The sequence below is a fragment of the Larus michahellis genome, chromosome 5 (genome assembly GCF_964199755.1).
Source record: "Larus michahellis chromosome 5, bLarMic1.1, whole genome shotgun sequence".
Taxonomy (NCBI): Eukaryota; Metazoa; Chordata; class Aves; order Charadriiformes; family Laridae; genus Larus; species Larus michahellis.
This window is the reverse complement of record NC_133900.1, coordinates 25952893-25976220: the sequence shown is the minus strand read 5'-3', so window position 1 is coordinate 25976220 and position 23328 is coordinate 25952893. Positions and strand designations below refer to the sequence as shown.

The following is a 23328-nucleotide window of genomic DNA, read 5'->3' as shown; positions in this document are numbered from 1 at the left end:
ATGCCAGGGGATGGCCTGTGGGTTCTGGCAACCATCCTGAAGTTTGGGCCCTGCAGTCATTTTTTCCATGGAAGGGCCAATATATGGGACACTGGGTGACTGAAGTTCAATCTCAGCTTTGCATCATATTTGCCTGGATGTTCAATACTGTCACTTACTTGTAAAGTTAATTTAAAGAGCTCTCAGAAATCTTACCTGTTTTAAAAGAAATCCATGCTACAGTTTGCAAAAGAAAAAAAAAAAAACAAAAACACGCTTTGAGATGCCTTGAAATCAAAGCACTAAAGTATCAGTAAATAAACTCACATGATAACAACCAATAATATTTCCCATCTTTACAGCCTCTTTGATCCAAATATCTGCAACAGCTTGACAAACGTGAATGTATTAATCCCCCAAATATCCCTACGAAGGAGCTATGCATCATCATTCTCGTCTCAGACGCAGAAGGGTTATTGCGGCTTCCAGAAGATCTCATGGGGAATCCACGGTGAAGCTGGGAACCGAATACTTGTTTTCCAGCCAAGCGCACCAGCCACGAGCTGAAACAAAAGCCAACCCCTTCCCTTCCTTTTTCCCCAAGCATGAAAACTTACACCGAAAAGGTTTCCAGTGGCAGGGATGATGTACCCTTCTGGCTCCATTTTGTACTACTTCCAGCCACAAAACTCAACATACAAATTAAGCCTGTATCTATGCGATGGTCACAGAGCAGTCAGAGAAGGTTTAACCCTCTAACAGATCCAGGGCCCATCTGACACTGAGCATCTTTCAAATACTCACTTTTCCCCCGGCCCCATTATAAAAACACCAAAATACCCTTCCCAAAATCAAAAATCCCTTCCAATGCACTGTTGTCTTGTCCCACAAAACTTCCACAAGGTACCCACACACCAAATTTGCTTATGGAAACAAAAGCATACTGACATTTCTCGGTATACCCCTTAACTGTATCAGGGCTGCTCTTTCCGTCTGTCTGGCAGGCAGCAATCCAACACATTACTCAAACTTCCTTGAAGCCTTCTATTATTGTCAGTTGTCTCCTTTAGATTTGTATTATTGGACAGATAAACATTCCCATTTCTGTAAATTTGCAGGGATTACTGTAATATCAGATCCTTACTGATGCGCCAGAGTTGTGGACTAATTGACAAACCCCCCAGACAGACATGCGTTTTCTCTTGAATAATAGCTTCTACAATTAGCATAGCTTTAGGGTTTGGATCATGTAAGACGTTCTCCTTCCCCAAGACCAGAAAAACGGTTTTGCCCTGAGCTCACATTGCACCATACATTTGTGTAATGCAGTGAATTCTTACTGTGGCCAAGCTCTCCTGTAACAGGAGAAGGGAAGCAAGGAGGACAAGCGCAAAGCCCTGCGATGCAATACCTTGTTCTTACCCTTGGCTTTACGTCACTAATCAATGACAAGGGATGATGTCACTAATCAATGACAATGATGGGACATAGAGACAGCATTTGAGCGAAGAGATAAGCCCATCAGAAAAGCAGAGTCGGCAAAGCCCAGCAATTTTAGCCTGCCCTACAAACAATATCAAGAGGTGTTAAGTCTGTTTAAAAGGGTCTGTCCACAGAAGCACCCGCAGCATCCCCTGCTCTGCGAAACAACAGACCCTGTGGCAACAGTGGTGAAGTTTATATTTGCCTGCGTTACCTTTAGCATTCACTGGCCCAGTGCTGACCAGAAAACTTCTGATGCCAGGCTGCTGATTTTGGAAGGGAGCTGTGGTGAGCTCTCTTTTCAAGCCTCTTCCGTACTAAACCTGAGCAGATTGGCAACACAGGAGGCAGAAGGTTTCTAGCAGCTTTTGTCAGAACACTCAGGCCAAGTGCCCTCCCTCCTCCTGCCATACACTTAGAGGACTCCTACTAACTGCAAAGAAAATGGCAAAATGACGTTTACAGTCAATATTAGCTGTTTGGGGCTATGGTTTGGCCCAGTTCTTGGTCAATTTGGGTCCTTTTCTCTTGAAGACTACTGTAGGCTACAGAAATGGCAAAGACAGTTGCTCATACTGCTTTACTTTTTACAGTTCCCACTTATAGAAAACAAAACTCAAACCTCTGACCCACATGCTTCAGAAAGTATATTTTTGACGTTAATTCCTATGCATTTTCTGCAGTAACTATTCTATATTGTCAAAGAAAGCAGACATTAAACACGTGATGGTTGAAGAAAACCCCACTTATAATCACAAAAATTAACTGTCTGGGAATTCACTCATACAAACTTGGTGTATTTGTCAAACAGCCATCCTGTACATATGCAGCTAATTTTAACTCTCGTGTTCTGTTGGAAATAAGACATTAGGAACTGCTACCAGCAATATGGTTTTATTAAATTAGAAGTTTATATGAGGGCAAAGATAGCATCCTAATCTCACAGCAACTCTGTCAACAATGATGATGCAGTACTTCAGGCTTCTGGTGGAGGATTTCACAGTTAATATGAAAATACAGAGGTTTAATAAAAACTGTTAAACATGTTTCTGTACCGAGTGTGAGAGCACATATCTGGTATCTTGGACATCTCTTCTGTACGTGAGACTTTTCACCACTGATCTACTAAAATTGCATGAATGCAATTTTACCCGCCAAAAAAACAAAATCCAAACCAAACACCCCTCCCCAAAAATAACAGCTCATGTTCTACTTCCCATTAAAGAAGCTCTGGACAGATGGAAACATTTCTAGATGTGGCTTTCTGTTTACTGGAATTCACCTTTTTGTTTCTCACATAATCATTCAACTGCTCACCATTAGAAGGGCAGCTTTCACTTACAGACACCTCAATGTGGTATCATGGAATCAACATTTATTTCCTGGATATACAGCATAAAAGAAATGTGACACTCTGGACAAACTGTAGGAATAGCTGAATACTGTAATACAACATGACAAGAGAAAGCAATGGCACGTGTTTTCCATCCTGCCATCCTCCGATTCAGTTGCTCTGCATAGCGTTTTTTTCTACCCCAATAGCTGCAATAAATACTCCAAAGGGAGATTAGAGGTTGGCTGTTTATCTCCTTGTAAGCACATTTCTTGATGTTGCGTCCCTATATGATAATCTTACTTAAACATTTTTACTGGTTTTCCTGTGAGGAGCAAAGATTTTTTGCCTTTTGCTATGAAATAAGATACGTCAAAGCCCATCTGTGAAATACACAGCACGACTGTATTAATTCATTAATACACTTCTCTCTTCTTTGAGCAGCTCCCCATCTTTGCAGTCTCTCACTGAGCTCCTTATTTAATCTTCTAAATAAGTGACCTAATTGTTGGCTTGAAGTAAAGAGTAGCTGATGGCTGCTTACTACTTTGGAAAACAGGTGTCTTTTTCCAGGATCCTATGTGCAGACAGCCATCTAAATACAGACGGCAGAACTTAAAGATTTTGAAAAACACTCTTTTTAACATTTAAACACGTGCCAACTTGAGTCTTATAAGTGCAGCCATTTAGTGGAAAATCATCCTCCTGAGCTTCTGCAGGGCAAAGTGAGAGCAGAGGGTGAAACGGCAACAGATAATGACAGGATTTTATCTGGGCGATTTAGAACTTCTTTGTCTCTGCTAATTTCAGGAGCTGGAAAATTAAGTAAGTCATCAAAATCTTGTGCTTTTTCTCCCCCTCACTTTTGACCTCAGAACATAATTGCCTCTTGTCATGCCTGCAGGGCACGGGCTTGTAGTTATCACTGTGTGCTTAATCAAATGCTGAAATAGCCTTTAAATTGCGTGTCTTCTTGGCTGCTAGAGACTTGTTGAGCTCTGTTACATTTAGAGGCATGATGGTAGTAGATGTACTTTTAAAAGAAAAGTGTGGGATGATGCTTTTAATTAGGTTTCATATGCAATTTTCCCAGCAAAATGATGTTCTGGCTCAGAATTTTCAGAGTGAAATTTTGATGCATATTTAAGGGCGGTGAAACAAAAGCTGGAAATGTAGAGATAATTATTTTCCCAAGCTCTGCACATGATTTGGTCTGCCCAGCTAAATACCTGACTTACTGTTCCCAAATGGAACACAACAGGCTGGGAGAAGAGGTTTCCTACTAATTTGGAGGAATGCTTTGTGTTTGTAATTTTGCAGTACTTAATATTCCCACAGTTCACCTTGACTCTGCGGGAAAAAAAAAAAAAATTCAGAAAGTAATAACAAAAAAATCCCCCCTCTCCCCTTATTCTGAAGCCTTCTTAGGTATGGGTATGAGCTGAAATCCCTTTCGGGCACTGAGTCAACAGGCCTTATATGATTCTGTCACTCCCTGAAGAGAAGCGCATGCTTAAGTGCTTTTCTAAATCAGGGCCCTACTTTTCCCTATTAAGACATAAAGTCTCATTAGTGTATTCATTTGCAGTGTGCAAACATAGCTCAGTGCTTCTTCTGTCTCCCTTTTCCTTAATCCAAATTATACTTGGCCTCTGATTTCAACAATATTAGTAGCAAACAAAAACTCAGGTTAAAGATAGCGACCATAAACATTTCTCCAATGTACAATATTCTCATTCCCCAGTATTTTCATTGCTCACAAATATCAACGTAGTTCTAACTAACATCTAACTCGATGATCTCAAAGGTCCCTTCCAACCACTAAGATTCTGTGATTCTGTAACGAGCTTAAAAAAACTGGTTGGTCCAAACTTCTTTGAAAACTTCTGATTAGTATCCAAATATTCCCTCTCCCTCACTTTCTCTACATATGCTGACAACAAGTTAAATAGCAAAGAACTCTGTGTCTTTTCCAAGGGGACAGGGTGGAAACGCCTTTCTTCTACTCTAAGTCTGCAGAGGGGTTAAAGGTGCATCCTACAGACGATGGCTGGTGCCAAGACATTGCAGCAAACGCTTGCAACATCCATATGCAGCTCCCCTGGGGAGGAAATGCAGACTGAAGGCGGCCAGTGCGGCCAACCAGCTGGAGCCATCAGCAGTGCAAGGCTGGAGCTGGACAGTGCTGGTCTCCACTCCCGGCTCTCCCCTCTGTGCCTTGGTTGATTTCTCTCTCACCTATAACAATGTGAAACTTATCTGTTCTCCATTAAGCACTCCAAAATCTGCTAGGGAAAGAAGAGAACTAGATATAATCCTCAGAAGGTGAGGAATGTGGCTTCAGCCTGGGCTTCCCCATGTGAGTCAAATACCACCCACCCCCCCACCCACCTACCCCCAGGCTCTCTTAGGCTTTCTTTCTTATTTCATAGTAGATATCAAAAACAATTTGCAGCTTTCCTATGGGCACCTTCAGCAGAAGCAGTGATCCCCCTTACTCAGCAAACAGCCAGCTATGAACAGACTTCTCAAACTGCAGGAGCATCCTCTTATACGATGAGATGGAGTACACAAAAAGAAGACAGAAGAGAAACACAATGCTGTGCAACACACCCCAGCCATGGCAACCAAAGAAAAGCTAAAAAACCCCACCACCTCACACCCTTCCCTGTGCATTTTACATGGAGGTTGAGGTCAGCTATCTTATGGTGACATAAATTGCTTAATTTACCTCCATTATAACACTCAAATGACACTTGTTAGGGATTTGCTCCCAGGTTATGTGAGTGAAAATACAATAGACGTTCAGCAGCATGTTTCTATGAGACACCCTCCTCCATGATGAAGAGGAGACACAGGAGAAAGGTGTAAGTAAACATAGAGGGGTATTTCTATAGCAGCTGCCAAATCCACACACAGACAGAGCATTTTCCAAGGTGACGCAGCCGAGGATGCAAACAGAAGCACAATAAAAAGCCTAGCCAAGTCCCAAATGGCACATCTCTGAAGCAAGCCTCTGCCCCCAAGCACCAGCCTCCTGGAAAGTACCTTTTATTTCTACGGCAGACCTCCTTCTTCCACATTTCTAGACACTCTAGAGGTCAGATCTCACAAGGGTGATGCAGAAACAACTGGTCCTTTCCACTACCCATTGCCATTGAGGCCTAGAAAGCCCCGGGACAGTAGCCAGAGGATTAAGCACCAAACAGCTACATCCTGAGGTACTTCTGCTGCTCACGCTTCATACCACTGATATTCCTCATCTCCTTGCCGTGCTCAGATGGTAAATACCCTTCTCTCCCCTCGCTCTCCCAAACTCTAGCTCAAACTACGGGGAAGCTTTTCTCATTAATAAAGAGTACTAGATTCTCTTAGACTGTGTAAGTATTAGATTAGCTCTTCCTATAGGGGTAAAGAGAAAAGAAATTTACAGATGATGGGCAAAGAGGCCTGGTGGAAGACCACCAGAAAGAGGAAAGAACAGTGAAGTCGATGCATTTGCACCTAAGGATGGGTGCTTGTCAGGGAAATGGCTCATTGCGAGGCCCTGTGAGGAAAGGAGATGAAGTGATAAAAGAGCAAGACCAGAGAAACCAGATGGTAACTATGAATGGAGCAGTCTGACAGTAGGAGGCGACTGACGACATGTAAAGGGAGAGGCAAGACGGCAGGCTGGCCCAGGGAGACGTGGCATTGAACTGAAGCAGACCTGCAAGACCAAGCACTGCAACAGCAGTATTCTGCTTTTTCTTTCTATTTCTCCCTTCCCATCTTCTTTCTGGGACTCCTGGGCCACTGCCTCATTAGTGGGAAATACTCTGAGAATTGCAACAAACGTTTCTTTCAACAAGTCCTCATCTTCACAAATCCCCTGCTTACAGAGAGGTGAATACCTCTGCAGCTAATGTTTACACCAGAGCACACTGCAAAGCAAGGCATCACCAAGGGTCACCCTCCATGCAGCCAAAGGGGCAATGGTCCAGGGTACGCCCACCTACCGGGTCACTATTGTTGAAGGGAGAGAGTGTGTTCTGCTTCTCCCTCAGCCTAGCCCTCCGATCTACAGCCATGGTTCAGAGGCTGGACCTGCACACAGTTCTGGTGGTCCCTCGACCCCTTCATGAGGCAGGTCAACTCAGCAGGCACCAAGAAACAAAACCAGGGGGAGGGTGGGGAGAAAAGAGAGATTTCTGCTGTGATGGTGGAGTTGAATCAGCTTAGAAAAGGTTTGCTAAGGATACAGAAAGGAAGCATAAGATTTTTAGAAGGAAGGAAGGGAGCCCAAATTCAATGTGCTTTTCAAAAATACATGACAACCTACCTTCAAATCAGAGGTCAGAAGCACAGTCCCAGCCTGAGCTAAATGTCACTTAAATGAATTTAATTAAAGCAGAAGCAACAAGTCAAGAACAAGAGACAAATGAAACACAGTCTCCAAGGGGAAGGTTGAATGCAAATACATTAATATTTAGGCCTCGTCATGGGAAAAAACTATTCCCAAGTATCTTTTCCTTTGCAGTGGATCATCTCATTTGTAACGAAAGGCACGCACAAGAAGATACTCAGATATGACTGCTCTTTAAATTCACAGGCTTCCTTCAGGTGAATTAACTTTCAATGTAGGAAAACAGTGCACAGATAGGGCAAGTACCTGCGGTTAAAGCCCTGCACTGCAGTGCATAAGATGTATAGCCACCCCTATGCTAAACTTGCCCTACAGCCTAACAATGACGTTACTTAAAATATAAGGGTTACAGATCCTGGTCCACAACACTGAGACATTCATGTACTCAATAAAGGAAGCGTTAGGTTCTGTGCCATGGGGACCAGTCCTTTTCACAAATCCACATACCACAAACCACACTGGGGCCTTCAATAAAGAAAACCATGCCATTTATTACTTATCCAACTCACAGTTACTGTTGTTAAAATAGACACTTAACCGTCTCAAAAAAAAACCCCAAACCAACAACCAACCAAATCCAAAACAAAACAGGCAAGCTTTGACTTTGACATTGCTGAACAATCTTGAAGTCTCAAACTCAATGCAGCACAAATTAATGTGGCAAAGCAAATAGAATTTCACTAATAAGAAAATTCGCCCCGTTTTATATTAGTTGACTGTAGCTTTTTATTGTAGGCAAAAGTAAGGCTAATTTTTTAATCTCGGATAAAAACTTTTTATAAACCACCACAGTAGGTATAGTCATAGAGGCAGTTAGGTAAACAAATATAAAGGGTTTAGTCTAAGAACATTAAGGAAAAAGAATTTGTTTATCATTTTTTGATTTCATATTAAATCATAAGTTCATTTAGTATTACACTTTATTATTGTTTCCATTTAAAACACTAGCTTAAATTCTTACCTTTGCTAAAATAATGCATATCTGGAACAACCTTCCTGTTACCAGCAGAGTTTTTATGGTATGTCATCAGAATGGCCTTCAATAGGATTTAGTGATACCACCAAGATGGATATTGCCCAAGTCCTGAGGACATGCTCTTCTCCATCATTTGTACCTCCGTGAACTGTGAGGTGGCAGCCCTAAGCTACAGGAAGCAGGACAAAGACAGACTGGAGGAGACCAAAACCCAAATGCATCCTCAAAAGTCAGAGACGGTCTGCCATGGAGGATGACCACGTGCAACAGAGCCCAGATCCGACTTCTATCTCACCATAGGACAAAAAAATGGGCGGGGAGGGGGAACACCAACAAAACCCTAAAACCAACACACACACACAAAAAAAAAAAAATCCCAGAAGTCAGGGAGAGATCCAGTGAACTCAGTAGGTTCAAAAATCCTTTTAAGACAAGTTGGATGTATTTGGAGCTTTGCTGAAGAGCAGAGTGACTGCAAATAACAGACTCCTACCGAGTAACACCTCTTCAAAGTTAAAGTTTAATTTTGATTTACAGTTCCCTGAATAGCCTCTGAGGGGGAACATTAAAACTCTTGTAGAAATATCTGCATTATTAAAGAAATGATGAACAGCAGAGTGAGGACTACTTTGTGCTGTTTGTGGACTTATTTACTGGAGCAGTAAATCTATTTTTAAGTTTATATTGCCTGGAAAGGAGAACTGTGAGAAATCTGAAGAGCTGCCCAGAGAAAAAGCCAGGCAGGCAAAAGAGAAGAATTTCTCCTCAAGTATTAGAGGCTGTCATTCAAACACCTGTATAAAAATATGGGGCTTCAAATATTTATCAGTTAAACCAATTGCTTTACATCACCGAAGGCCAAGAATGACTCCTTTAGAGTTAATTTTACAAGAAATTACCCAGACTGTGAAGACTAGCCATCTTCAGTAAGTACTATGGCAAAACTGTAGATTGTTAAATAAATAACTGTGATTTTTCTTCGTGTTTTAGACATCACAGGTCCTTTGAGTCTCTGCCATAAATAACAACAGAAAATTTGTTCTTTCCACTAGCCATAACTCTGTGAAAGTTTTATAAAGAAGCTTGAGACTGCTTTAAGATCTTGCCTCCTCCCAGAATTGCAGTCCATTATACATATAATTTTTTTCTATATCCATACACACTTCTATAAATGCATGATATATATGTAACAGGCAAAATGGAAAGTGTCGTTTTCTACATGGCAAGATGAAATTTGTGGTCCCCTACTCAGCACAGCTTAAAGGTCACTGATTTTTAGAAATCAGTGGGTGCTTATCAGCAAGATCTGTCGAGTACTCTACAAACACAACCAGTCCCCGGCTGCTGGATGAAGATTTCCATAGCATGACATCTGTAAGCTCCATCTCAGAAACAGAGGCATGAGATCTACAATCCTTTTTGCTGAAACGCTAACAAGAATTACAAGTAGGCTGCGGCAAGCCATTCGTTGCAGCCCTCTGAATCGTGACTCTCCCCCAAGTCTGTGACGTAACTCCCCTCTAACCTCAAAAGATCAAGGATTTCACCTAAAATATACTAGCAGCTAAAAAGAGCTTTGCAGAAGCATACACATTCATCTGAACAGTGGCCAACTTTGTTTACTTTCTTCCCAATCATAAAAATAAAGAACAATAAGATAATTAAATTTAGGGAATGAGCTGAAATGTGCACACTTGCTCCAGGTGGAAATATATTCCAAGTAAAAGCAGATTTTCAGGGAAATCACATAGTTTTGCCTGCAGATACCCCTTCTCCTCAGTGGAAAATAGCAAAACTTTAAAACTAATGAATTAACTCCACAAAACGGTTCACTTACTAGGAAACACAACTAAAATCCTGAGTGATGAAGTTTCCTATTGTACCCACCTGCTCACAGCAAACACTGTGGCTAATTATTTTTCCACCTAATGCAGCCTGTGCAAATATTGCTCCAGAATACCCTGTAAACATACATACGTATGTGTATATATAATACACATATACACACAATACTGCCCACCTCAAAGTGAGCCACAAAAAAAAAGCTGAAATAATGCTCAGCTGTAGGCTCCCAGAAATGCTCTGAACAGATTAACTGCTCCCAGAGACAGGCAAGTAGCCCTGCAACAGAGCGAAGAGCTCCTGGGCTTCATACTAGAGAGACAATGCTTATCCTGCAGCACCACCAGGACTGCCATCACCGACCCAGGGCAGCTGGGGCAAGGCAGCATGGCCAAACTCACCTTACGACATTTTTATCTGCAATAAATACTCTGAATCCTGCCCTCCACACCCCACTATTTCAGGTTAAAGTAACCAGGGGACACCAGGATACACGTTTCCACTCGTTTTCCACTCCAGCCTTCAAAAGTGGTTAACAACAGTCTAAAAAGCATTTTTAAAAGCAGCAATAACAACTATGAATAGTCACAGAGACACTGTGCTCAGTAAAAAAGCAACACGGTACTGGTTAAAAGGCAACCCGGTTTTATGGAACTCCCTACAGCGCTGGCTATCATGATTTATTACTTGTCCTGTGGGAAAGCATAGGGCTCCTTCACAGACACCTGTGCACAGGACTGAATAAAAAGAGGGTCTGTGCCCCAAAGGACACTCTAAAGAGAAGAGGAAATACGTGCAGATTAGAGACAGGAACTATGGTGGCACAGAAAAGGACAGCCATGCAACATGGGTAACAGACAGATGCAGATACTATACTTGAAGGCACAACGCTCACCAGTTCAATGAAAATATGGTTGAGAAAAAAAATTATCTAACTTGCTTTAGGAAAACACCATTGCAAACGGCTATGACGGATGGAAGGCTTTTCACCCTCACCCCTTTTTTTTTTTTTTTTTAAACACGATCACTAATCTTGTTTCAAATTCTCCTCCTCCAAGAGGCAGATGAAAGAAGTAAATCTTTTGCTGATCTGCCTGGCAATGAAAAACAGGATCTAATTGTTCAGAGAGAGGTATCAGGGCTAAAGGTAAAGAAAAGTTTTCAATGAAATAACCCGATGAAAGATTCCATCCCTCTGATACGGGGTCAGAGAGAGCAAGACTTTTTCAAGCCCCAGACAAGAGAATGCTGCTGGGACACCAGAGGATGCCCGGACAGAAGGCTACAACAGAGAGGAGGCCCTTGGAGAACTGGGAGGCCAAAGTTAATCAGGCACACTGGGCACTGCAGCTCAGCCACGCAACAACATCTCACACAGTTTGCTCGATCAGAGAGAAGAGACGCAGGACCCAGCACCCCCAGCTCAGCAGCCCTGTTGGACAGGGGAGGTTTAGGAGACTTCGAATAACACTGACCTTAGGCTTAGAGAGTACCCAGGCTTTGACCTCCCAGGACAGAAGATAGTCAAGGATGCTTCACACGGATCGTTTCAGTGCAGCAGATGGGCGAGGTTGGGGAGCCGTCGCATCTAGGGCAGGACTCCCCAGGACCCCAGTCCATGGGTACCCTCCAACAAGACTGGGAGGCAGACCCACCCGGCACTGACCTGCAACGCTTGCCAAATCCTTCTATTTTTTTTCCTCCATAAAGGTTTCTGAAGGATTCCTCCGAGTTGAAAAAAGCACCATGGAGAGGTTTCCAGAGAATTGTTTATGGGAGATCATGAGTTAAATTTCTGAAGTAATTATGTTACAGTACATTTAAGGGCACTTTCTAAATAGAAACAGACTTGTATCTATCAAAGGATCCATTTCAAGCACTTTTTCCTGTACCTACAATACCTGTTTCCTTCTATACCTATTTCAAGCATTGTTCTTCTAGAGTTATTTATACTTCACATCTAGAATTTTCTGCTTTTTCTAAGAATAAAATTGTTGCATATTTCCATCATTGTTTGTTTGCTGTTCATATTCAAGGAAAGCATTCTGCTGTCACTGCTCTCCAAGGGCACTTTTGGAGCATGAGGAAAAACCTTTATAAAAGAAATCAGACTTTTCTACTTGCGGTTCTTCCATGCCCCCTATTATTGTGTAATAAAGCACCTCAAACTGTGTAGGGTTAAAAAACAGGCTGGGGGAAACCACCTGGGCGAAATACCAAAGGTCACTGAGAAAGTCTGATGTTGAGCCCATCCTCTCGAAGAAAATAAAGTAGCTTTTCATGCACTGCAATACTTGCCCATATTGCTTTTGGGTGGAGGTGCTAACACATGTGAGGTTGCCCAAAGGCCCCTAACTCAGATAAGGGATGAGGAAGAGCAACTCTTAAATATCTCTTTACAAGTTTTTCATTGCCTTACTATTAGGGAAGCACATGCTGGAAATATCATGCAGTGACTGACAAAACCAATACAGTATTGATGCCCACTTTTGACCATAAAAAAATCAAGGAAATTTTAGTGAGGCTGCCTCCGGGTAGTTTCATATAGGACACTGTTCTAACAGATAAGTTGATCACAAACAAACAAACAAAACAAACAACAACAACAAAACACAACAAAAAAACCCTAACCAAACCCCAGATGCCTATGAGGAAGTAGCAACGAACCAATTTTTAACTTGGAAAGTAAAATAAGATCACAGTCCTGACTGGTAACATAGATACTTGAGGTTTTTACCCAGTATAGCTCCTTGTAGATTAAAATATTTCACACAAAATTAAACAGAAGTAAAGATTTAAGCTTAAAAATGCAGACAGTGAACTGAGAAATCTGTTTCCAGATGACAAAATCACCAACTCTGCAATCATGAGAAAAAGCTTCTTTTGTTAAACAGTCTACCCTCACTTAAAGAAAAAAAAAAAAAGGAGACAAAGGCAGCAATGCAGTTAACAAGTACAAATTACAGTTTGGAAACACAAACATGCAGTAATAAAAGCTCGAAATACAAATGAAGTAACTGTGGACCATCAGACTAAGAAAAATTATGCTTGCAAAATTCTTAAAGCAGCAGCAGTATTTTTGAAATAGTAAGGTATATGGGTCAAAGTTATCAAGCACAAAATCAACCCCCTACAAATATGCTGTAACTCACTCCAATCTGTATTTTGAAAGAAGCAAAAAGATGTATTCATAATTCACAGTGATAAAGAGGTACTTTTTGTTCTATCAGAGATTAGCACAGATACAATATCTAACAGCCCAGTATTTTTCATTCTGCAGAATTAGATATCTTCTATCTGGAAGTTTCGAAAAAAAACCACAACCCTTTTAGGAACGCCTTGATGTTTTTTAACTCGATTTGGGACACTAGCACATTCCTACTAGAAAGCCCTTAAAAACAAACAAACAAAAAAAAGGCTGTAAAACCAGAACGTAACCAAAACCTGAACACAGAAAAAAATGCATTAGCTGTTGCTTCTCAAAAAGTAATATAAATTTGGAATTGCCATCCCAGCTGAACCATTTCTGGAAGGTCAGCAAGAACCTCATCAGTCCAGTATCATTCAACACACTTCTTGATGATCTGAAAGGAAATAAACTCAAAGCTTGCCAAATTTGCAGTCGGCGCAAAAATTGATGAAATGTTAAGTAATGACATGGACCTTGTTGGCTTTGCAGATTGATCTATACCCTGTCTGAGCAGACCGTGCTTTAGCACAGACAAATACGAGTCCACATAGGAATACAAAAAGTGCTCATTATGTGAGACTAGAGCCTCGCAAGCAGCCACTCTGAAACAAGACTGTTCTCATGATTGATAAGAATTTGAATGCTACGCCGTGGCTCAAAGGGCAAACATGATCTCTGTGAGTATTAGGAGGTGAATCACAAGCAGAATTGGGAAAATGAAATTGCCCTGCATATGGTATTAATGAGTCCATTACCAGAACATGTACATTGCGGTGTCTATACTTCAAAAAGATTGGAAACTTTGAGAGGGTTTACAAAACAACTTAAGAAAATTTAATAAAAAATAATTAAAAAAAAGAGTAAAGTCTGGAAAGCCAGTTTTACAAGTGAGACACCAAAGCTGCTAAGTCTGTTTAACTAGTCCAAAACACCATTGTAGTCTGCAGGTATCTACAGAGCGAAGATATTTCTTAGAGTAGGGAGCTCTTCAATCTAGCAGAAAAAGGAGAGGGAGATGCAAGAGCTGGAAGTTGAAGCCCGATAAATTCAAGCTAGAAATAAGGTACATATTTTTAACAGTGGGAGTAATTTACCATGGAACACTTCACTTAGGTATATGATGTATTCCTTATCAGCTGAAGTCCCTAAATCATGACTGAGTATTTTTCTGGAAGATATGTTACAGCTCAAACAGAAGATACGGGAGCCTGATTCACAAATTACTGGGTGAGATCTCTACTGTGCAAACAGCCTGGCTTGTTGATCATAGGAGTCTCTTTGTATTAAAATACAAAGACCTATCTATTAAAATACAAGATCTATGAAGATTTGGGAGAAAGAAAACAGGAAGAGAGGGGGACATTTGGCAGCATGGAACCTGCTGAATTTATTATCTTAGAATTAAAAAAAAAAAACCAAACAAACAAACCCACAAAAAACCCTCCCACAACCAAAAAACCTCAGTCAGCTTTTATGCAGATACCTGCTGCGCTTATCCATGCAAAGAAGGTTTGTATCTTGCCTTTATTTAGTGGTCGTGAATAGACAAAAAAATGTTCCAGGACAGCTTCTTTGAATTCCTAGGAATAAAAGACAGCAAGGAGGAAGAAGGGAATTGCTTAATGCAAACCAACAGATGGGATTTCAGTCAGAGGCTTGCTTTGTTTTCATAATGAACCATAATCTGTGTAATCTAAAACAGTTTTTATTTGCTGCAGTGAGACATAAAGACTGTAGCTATGGCATGTGAATTGTTTTCTCAACAATTCATCGTTACAGAAGGTACCTCTTCGTTGCTGAAGACACATTGGACCCTGGACCAGTGAGCCAGCTTAAGTTTAGGAAGATGAAAGCATAGGTATAGTACTACATTTTTAGCAGGTTTGTCTACCTTGGTTGGGTTTTTTTGGTGTGTGTGTGTTTGTTTTGTTTTTTAATTCAAACTTCCAATATGGCTATCTAATAAATTATTATAATTCTGCAAAGCCTATTAACTGGTCTCTAGGTGCTATTAGCCACGTAAAGTCTTTGCAGCGCACACCCTACATTATCAAATCAATGGCAGAGGCATTTAGGGTCCTAATATGATATTACTGGGATGGGATGGAGGCATTATTTCCCTAATCCTACTTCCCAGTCACGGTGCTGCAGGCGTCCCCAACCCCAACATGGTCCCATAAGTCCTCTTTGACTGTGCAGCCGCTTGTGCCAGATGTGGGGAGTTGCAGAGAGCCAGCAGCGCTGCATAGAGGCAGGGTCTCCATTCTGCCAGCAGCTCTATACCACAAATCTCTACCACAAATCTGACACTCAGGCAAAGCAGGGCACAGTATTACTATATTATATCATGTTATGTTATATTATACACCATACACAACATGGAAAGGTGAGCAATTCAATGGTAAGGCACAAAGCCAAGAAAAAGTTAAGCTACCTGGAAGCCTGGAGCTACAAACAATGACTGCTACGTATATTGCTTATTATTTTGCTCAGGTCCAATACTTTGGTTTCAGCAACCTTGGACACCTACTTGTGGCTTCTCAGTATGCTTATATTCCCATAATGTTTTGCAATATAATATACTGACTTCTACTTATACATATTTCCCCATGTTATTTAAGTTCATCTTCATATTAAAAATAAATGGATTTAAAAATGTAGGCAGCTACATATATAAGCACTCTGCTTGAAAGACATACTTCATCTTTAAATAGCAGCAATCAATACGCACAGTACATAACCTAAATAAATTTCCATTATGAATCCTTAACGGATGCATGCTTTGGTCATTTTTATTACTAATATATTATTGATTTACAGAATACATTACCACCTTAGGCACTGGGATTTGCTGGAGTCCCTACATCCCATATGTAGTTTTACTCAAAATAGGAGCCGAAAGTCAATAACCCATTTACCACCAGTGTAGCCCCTCTACAGAGTTAGGTATTTTAATGATGATCTGACTCTCATCGTGAAATCACTTGTCTTACAGCTGCATTTATAAGTCATCATTATTAATGTAAAATCATCCATTAGGCCTGCTTGCTTATCTTTCACTCTATTGCCAAAACACTTCAGGAGTCACATTTTGGAAGAACACTGGCAAACTAACCTTGCAGATCCCTCACAGGGCAGAGCTTCTCTGAAATCAAAGCATCCGTTTGGGCTCTTTTGCTCTGAATCAATGAACAGTTTCTCTGTCTTTGTTGCCATTCACATCAGGGAGCGGTGATTGACTCCTGCAGTTGCCCAGGAGAAAGGGAACCAAACTGCTTTCTTTGATACGAATGCTAATACCAGCAGACAGGGAAAAGACAGCATGCCGATCAGTTGCCCCACTACCACCATAAACAGGCTGCGGAGAACACATGAGGAGAACTCAGTGAGGCTTCAGGAGAAGCCTACAATGAGATGTGAACATCATAATATTGTTACACAAATCAAATCCAAAATGTTTGTTTACCGCTGCTGACAAAAATGAAGGGGAAAAAAGGGTTTGGGTTACAGTCACTTTGGCGAAACAATCCTACATTGTTAACTTACAGATTTATGTTACTCAGGCGCAACAGCACATGTGTCTTGCCAGGATATTATCACGCCTTGGACAAGTTGAGCTTTATGTCAAAAGCTGAGCACAGAAATGGCAGAGATGCAGTATTGCAAGCATCATCTGTTCTTCAGCTGCTCAGTGACATGACTCTCCTGTAACCTCAAAATCAGCTGCTTCCAGAGTAAATCCAAAGTAATACATTGCTGTTCTGCTTTTAATACCTGTTAGGAAATGGATGAGAACCCAGCCCCTTGGAGAGAAAGGTCTGCAAGGAGGGACCCCTGCTTCCCTCCGTTTCTTCTTTGTTGTTTTTTTTTTCTTCCTTCTTTATTAATGCATATGAGGACAAAGGAATAAAATACATACAGAGTAGGAGTGCTTTGCCCCCTTTTTGCAGAAGAACAAGTAATTGCAATAGAGACAACAGTAATCAAAAACACGCCTGAGAAAACAACAGCCACAAAAAACAAAAGTCATATCAATTGCTTAGGCCTCTCTGCACACAGAAGTTAAGTGAGGTGAAGCGAAAGAGTTTAATTCACTGAACTGACTAAAATTAAACAAATAAGCCATTTAAAAAGTGGAAGATAAGCTCCTAAAAACCTGTCTGTAAGGCACACTGTCACACCAAGTTTAAACTGACTTTTTTCACCCATTGTCCCATTTCTAACCTAAAGGCAAGGTGCTCACCCCCTCCTCTTCCATTTCTTTCCTATGCAGGGATGGCTCACAGCACGCGTGTCACAGGGGATGCCCAACAAGAGACAAATTTAGAAGCCAGTTCAGTCCTGGTCCTTGCTCCAACACCAGAGGAGACAGGAGAGTTTCAGCAGCATGTTCAGAGGTCCCTGAACATAACAAGAGCATAAGGGGAAAACATCACATCAGGGTCCCTGCCTTGTCACCACACAATCCTTTCTCTCTTTGCAGAGATAACTTTGAGGATCAGCCAGAGTGCTGTGGAAGAGGCCCATCCTAGCAGATACAAAGCCTGACAGAACCAGAAGAGATCTGGCAGAGGCTCATGCAGGCTACAGTAGGGCTCTTGACAGCCCAAAAATGTTGGGGGGGGTGGGGGGAGGAAGCCTCACCTTTTAAGCCATAGAGGAAAAAACTTCCAAAGGCCCAGCTGAACATCCATGAGGCATTTCATAAGCAGCCTTTTCTGCTTCCATCCTCATTCATCAGTGGCAACAAGAAAACAAGACCAAATGTAAAATCATTCTGACTGATGCCTGTTAATGGCCTGTCACACATGGAGACAGTCCTAGAAATGATCGTTTTTCCATAGTGGCAACCCCTCTCAGTTATAGGGCAAATCCCATTTTCATGAATGTTTACTGCATCACACCATCCCTGTTCAGCGCATGCACACAGAGCACTGTGATCCCAGTAAACAATGAGAGTTTATTTCCATGTATCTTATGCCAGGCAAGGATATGACAACGTGCCTTCTATGACAGCGTTACAGCACTGGTGGGCAAGGTAAGAGCAATTGATATCATCTACCTAGAAGTTGTGCAAGCATTTGACACTGTCCTGGATGACATCCTTGTCTCTAAAAAGGAAAGACATGGATTTGATGGATGGACCACTCGCTGGATAAGGAACTGGCTAGATGGCCGCACTCAAAGAGTTGTGGTCAACAGCTTGACATCCAAGTGTCAAGCAGTGACGAGTGGCATTCCTCTACTCTGCTCTCATGAGACCCCACCTGGAGTACTGTGTCCAGCTCTTGGGCTCCCCATATAAAAAAGACACGGACCTGTTGGAGCAAGTGCAGAGGAGGGCCATGAAGATGATCAGGGCTGAAGGGCTGAAGCACTTCTCCTGTGAAGACAAGCTAAGAGAGCTGGGGCTGTTCAGCCTGGAGAAGGCTCCAGGGAGACCTTGTAGCGGCCTTCCAGGAAAGATGGGGAGGGACTCTTTATCAGGGAGTGTAGCAATAAGACAAAGGGTAACAGTTATAAACTGCAAGAGGGGAGATTTAGATTGGATCAGGAAGAAATTCTTTACTGTGAGAGTGGTGAGACACTGGAACAGGTTGCCCAGGGAAGCTGTTGAGGCCTCATCCCTGGAGGTGTTCATGGCCAGGCTGGATGGGGCTTTGAGTAACTTAAGTCTACTGGGAGGTGTCCCTGCCCATGGCAGGAGGGTTGGAACTAGATGATCTTTAAGGTCCCTTCCAACTCTAAGCATTCTATGAAAATACCATATTTCTAAAGTCAAACTCTCTTTATTAGCAGAATTAAATAAAGAGGTGCCACAACTTCACTTCACTTCAAAGCCGTAGGCAGAGGTTTGCAGCAGCTGTTTCAATCAAATGTGTTATTTGCCCAGATCCACACTGAACAAAGCAAAGTGTAAGGCACAGCAGAACTGGAAGATAATATTCAAACAGTATCTCTCTCATTTTTAAACACACAGCCAACATGGCTCCATTGAAATATCTTCCAAACAAAACAAATATCTTGCAAAGATACTTTATATCTCAAATGAAATTTAAAACAGCAATGCAAACTAAATAAACAAACAGAACCTACAGGAAACCTTTCCTTTAAGCCCAACTAAAAAGCATAGTTGGATCCCACACGGTGGTTTGGGGGGCTTTTGTTTTTTGTTTCCTTCTCCCCCTGAATCATTTCAGCAAGTGAACCAGGGCAGAGAGACAGCAGGTAGGAGATGAGGAGGCTGGAGGCTATCAGTGGTGGAGAGCTTGGCTCTGTTGGTAAAGCCTGCCCATACTCTGCATCTTCCCCCCTTTATGATCGCACAGACCTTGGCATTGTGCTTCCCAGTGACCATTTTCTGCATCATCTTTGTGCTCCTGCCATACGAATGCTGTCAACAACCATCTTCATGCCTTGTCACTGTACGTGAGTACATTCAGAAATATCATAATAACTTCCTGAGGTCATGAAGGTGAGGAACTCATCCAGGTCAGCATGCCATTACCCAGAGCAGCGGTCATTTTTGTTGCACATAAGCAGCAGCGTATCTTTTCTCCTTGACAATGGTAACAGTTTCTTTTCTACATCCTCCTTAATGGTCTTGGACTGGACCAACTCCTCCGTTTGGTAACTGTCTCTCTCGATGTTGTCCGCCACCCATCAAGGATGGGGCAGTTTCAAGGGATGCAATGATTTCTCCACCAGCACTAGCAGTACCTTATGCTTCAGAAGCCACACAGGCGTTGCACGAATGGAGGGAGCAGGAGACAAGGCTGAGAGAAGAGGCTTCTTTTTATTTTTATCCTCACATGGCCCTGTAGACATTCATCTCCTTCAGTTGCATCCTCATATTACATTCAAACACTGGACAGGGCCCAGATATCTGCTCTACCCCCCTGCTCCAGGGTATTCTCCAGTGTTGTCCTAGGATTAAAACCATGCCCCGCCAAAAGTGGTATTGCTGTACATCAGCTGCCTGAACCTCCAGGCAAAAACCTCTCCTCTTGCATGGGCTTGTTATCATAAGACGCTTGCATTTGCCTGCTAGCCACAGAATGATTGCACTCTATCTCACCAAGGCTTGGTCATATTTCCCTAGGCTTATATTTTCCACTTACCAGTGTGGCTGAGATTACACAGCAGCAGGTTTGGCAATCCAGAGCAAAGTGAAAGGGCTATTGACTCACAGCATAGCTGCAAATATGGCAGTCAAATGTTTGGCAACCTCCTCTAGGACTGCATGTACAGAGAGAGTAGGTCTGTACCTCCAGCGCTCTGGGTCCCTACAGCCCACGTGTGCTTCTGGCATTAGGTTTTCAGCCCTTCGCTGGGTCTTTCAGTTAGTTTTCTTTCCACCCTCCCTCCTTCTAACCTGCACACATCATGTAGATTCACTGCTAGGCAGTCTTTAATGTCTCTGGAAATTACGTGCTGGAGCCAGAGTTGTTAGCTATCTATCTAACGGAGTTAACTCTGCTTTCTCCCACGTTTTGGTTCTGGGCAACAAAAGCAGTATTGCTCTGCCTGGGGCAAGGACACTCCTAAACCCCAGGCAGCCTTGGGCAGCGTTCCCAGCAACAGCTTCTCAGTCATACCTTGGGGTCACTGTTCTCCCATGAGCTGGGAAGCAAGTTTTATGGTTGTTTTCTTATCTTTACCCTCCAGTTGGGTCTGTGGACAGACTCACGTCTTCCTGCTCCCACAATGGAATTTTGTTCAAAATGAAAGTTTTTTCACGTGTTTGAGATCTTGCATATAGCTCTTTAACTTATTTTGATAGTGACAGTGGTTTTCTTTCTCTTCTTCTGTTAATCACACTCTCGTGTTGATGTACTGTTGGCAACAGTCCTGCTTTGAGTGGGAAGTTGAACTACAGACCTCCAGAGGTCCCTTTGAACCAGGACTGCTGTAATTCTTGCCCCTTGTGGGTCTCATTGGCACCACCACACTTGACACTTCATATTCCAGATAATACCCCAACTTGAACAGTTACTTCAGGAACAGAATTAGCAAAGGCAAAGCTACAACTACAGCACGCACCCTGACCACGTTCAGAGGCTGTCTCTCTCGCTTCTCCTAGCCTGGCTTCCTTCCTCCCCATACCAGGGAGGTTGCTATGGAGATTTCTTCAGAAACAAAAAGAAAAAGGGATACAAGAAATGCAAAGCTCTGAGAAGGGCATGGAAGAAAAAACAAACCTAGCAGTACATTATCTTTTGCATTAATAAATCCATTTTCCCCAAATCTTTACCCAGAAAGCTGCTGATGGAGACACGTCCTCAAACGCTCCTGCTCCGCAGGCACATTCCCCATCACGCTGCATGGGCTCCTCACAGTACTGGGAGCCCCCGTGAACAGCACCCCAGCAACACACGATGCTAAAGGAGGCAGAGTTGGTACATACAAGTGCACACACATGCAAAAAGAGTTGTTAGATGACTTGGTGGTGGCAACTGAAACACACAGAGACAGCAGTTCTGCACGTAGCCCCTGCCCATACAAGCAGAGACCTCACCACCCAGAACATCCCACTGGCACTGCTTTTATGAGAGACCTGTCTTTGTTACGAGCCAGTTGCCTGAAATCAGGGAAAACCCAGGTCTGGGCCCTGCATGGGGGTGGTTGGGCAGCTCGTCAACACTAACATGGCACAGCTCCACACTACAGAGTGGGGACCGCTACATTTCATAGGGCAACATCAGGCTGAGGAAGCTGAAAACAGCCAACGCTTGGGCAAGCACTAGCAAGAAGCACCATAAATGCCTGCCCTGGTCTTACAGCTTCTCCTACATGTCAGCGAAGGCGTGATCACATTGTCCCAGGGCAAGTGCTCCTACGTACTTACAGGGGCTACCATAAAAAAAATGTCTCCTGCAATCCTGTCAAAAGAGCCTGCAATACATCTTTCACATATACGTGCTAGGTGGTTTATGGCTCTGGGTGGGTGTTCTTTTTGTTGTGGCTGTAAACCTGTGCGGCCTCCAGGGTTAGGGGCACAGGGAACTGACGAAAAAAGTGGTGACAACAACTAGACAGAAAAGGTCCTAAGACCTTTTCCCCCCCTCTTAGATTGTTGAGAATGCCTTAAGTAATCAGTACTGGCTTTTAATGCTTTCTCCGAGATGCCCAAGTGGCTCTCAAACCAAAAGAAACTGGCAGGCAAGAGAAAGGGAAGCGGGCAAAGCAAGGAAAGAGAACAAATGATAAAGGAAAAAAAACCCAACAAATCAGAAAATACAGTGGTAAATTACTGCAGCTCCATTCACAGCAGTACTAAGGGCTGTTCAACGATCCTGCAGTCATCTATCACCAACACTCTAACAGGATGGAGAGAAGTAAGGTATGAAAGAGATTAGAAAATAGGTAGTTGTAACTACACCAATTGCTCCAGTTTTCCAGATTATACCTTATTTTAGCTCCTCAAAACAAATGTCAGCACCTGGTGGTTGTTTGGCGTTTTCAATTTCTCTGGATATTGACCTTGTTATCTTGACTTATTCCCAGCATATATGTTGATAGAGCAACATAAGGACCTTAACTAGAGTCTGAAGACAAACGCAGTCCCTTAGGTCAAAGCTATTTTACACACTTACGTAGGCTCAGTTCCCATAGCGTTTGAGCGCATTTCACATTTTTCTGCCTGCCATGCAATGAGAGAGAGAACACACAGTATTTCTGTCCTCACTTTATACACCAAGGTATGAAGGGCTTATGGGCCAGCTCCACAAGGAGCGGTCAGAAGAACTGGCATGAACCTTAGTGCAAGGACTGACTTGGGCCTTCAGCCAAAACCCAGTGCTCACCCCTGTGCTGCATCTTCTCTACGAACCTCAGTGTGGCAGAGCTGTCAGCATCTCTGGTAGCTTCAGTGTTGCCACAGCAGCATGCAAACGCCTTGTTCCCACTCATCAGCCATCTCAGTGGGCCTCTCAACACATGGAAATACATCATGGAATCATAGAACTTCCTTGGTTGAAAGGGACCTTTCAGATCATCTAGTCCAACCATCAAACTAACTCTTGACAAAAACCATCACTAAACCACATCTCTAAGCACTATGTCTACCCATCTTTTAAATACCTCCAGGGATGGTGCCTCAACCACTTCCCTGGGCAGCC

The 23328-nt window shown here is 42.5% G+C and overlaps 1 protein-coding gene across 20 annotated transcripts in view; it reads right to left on the bottom strand.

Annotated features, from left to right (window-relative positions):
• Nucleotides 1-23328, bottom strand: part of ADGRL3 (adhesion G protein-coupled receptor L3) — a 529084-nt gene that overhangs the window by 281360 nt on the left and 224396 nt on the right. For all 20 annotated transcript variants that reach the window (XR_012587320.1, XM_074589233.1, XM_074589236.1 and 17 more), the window contains one exon: nt 196-216. Coding sequence is in view for 19 of the 20 variants with exons in the window: in XM_074589233.1 (XP_074445334.1) it covers nt 196-216 (21 nt within the window). In the remaining variant the exon portion in view is untranslated. The remainder of the gene's footprint in view (nt 1-195; nt 217-23328) is intronic.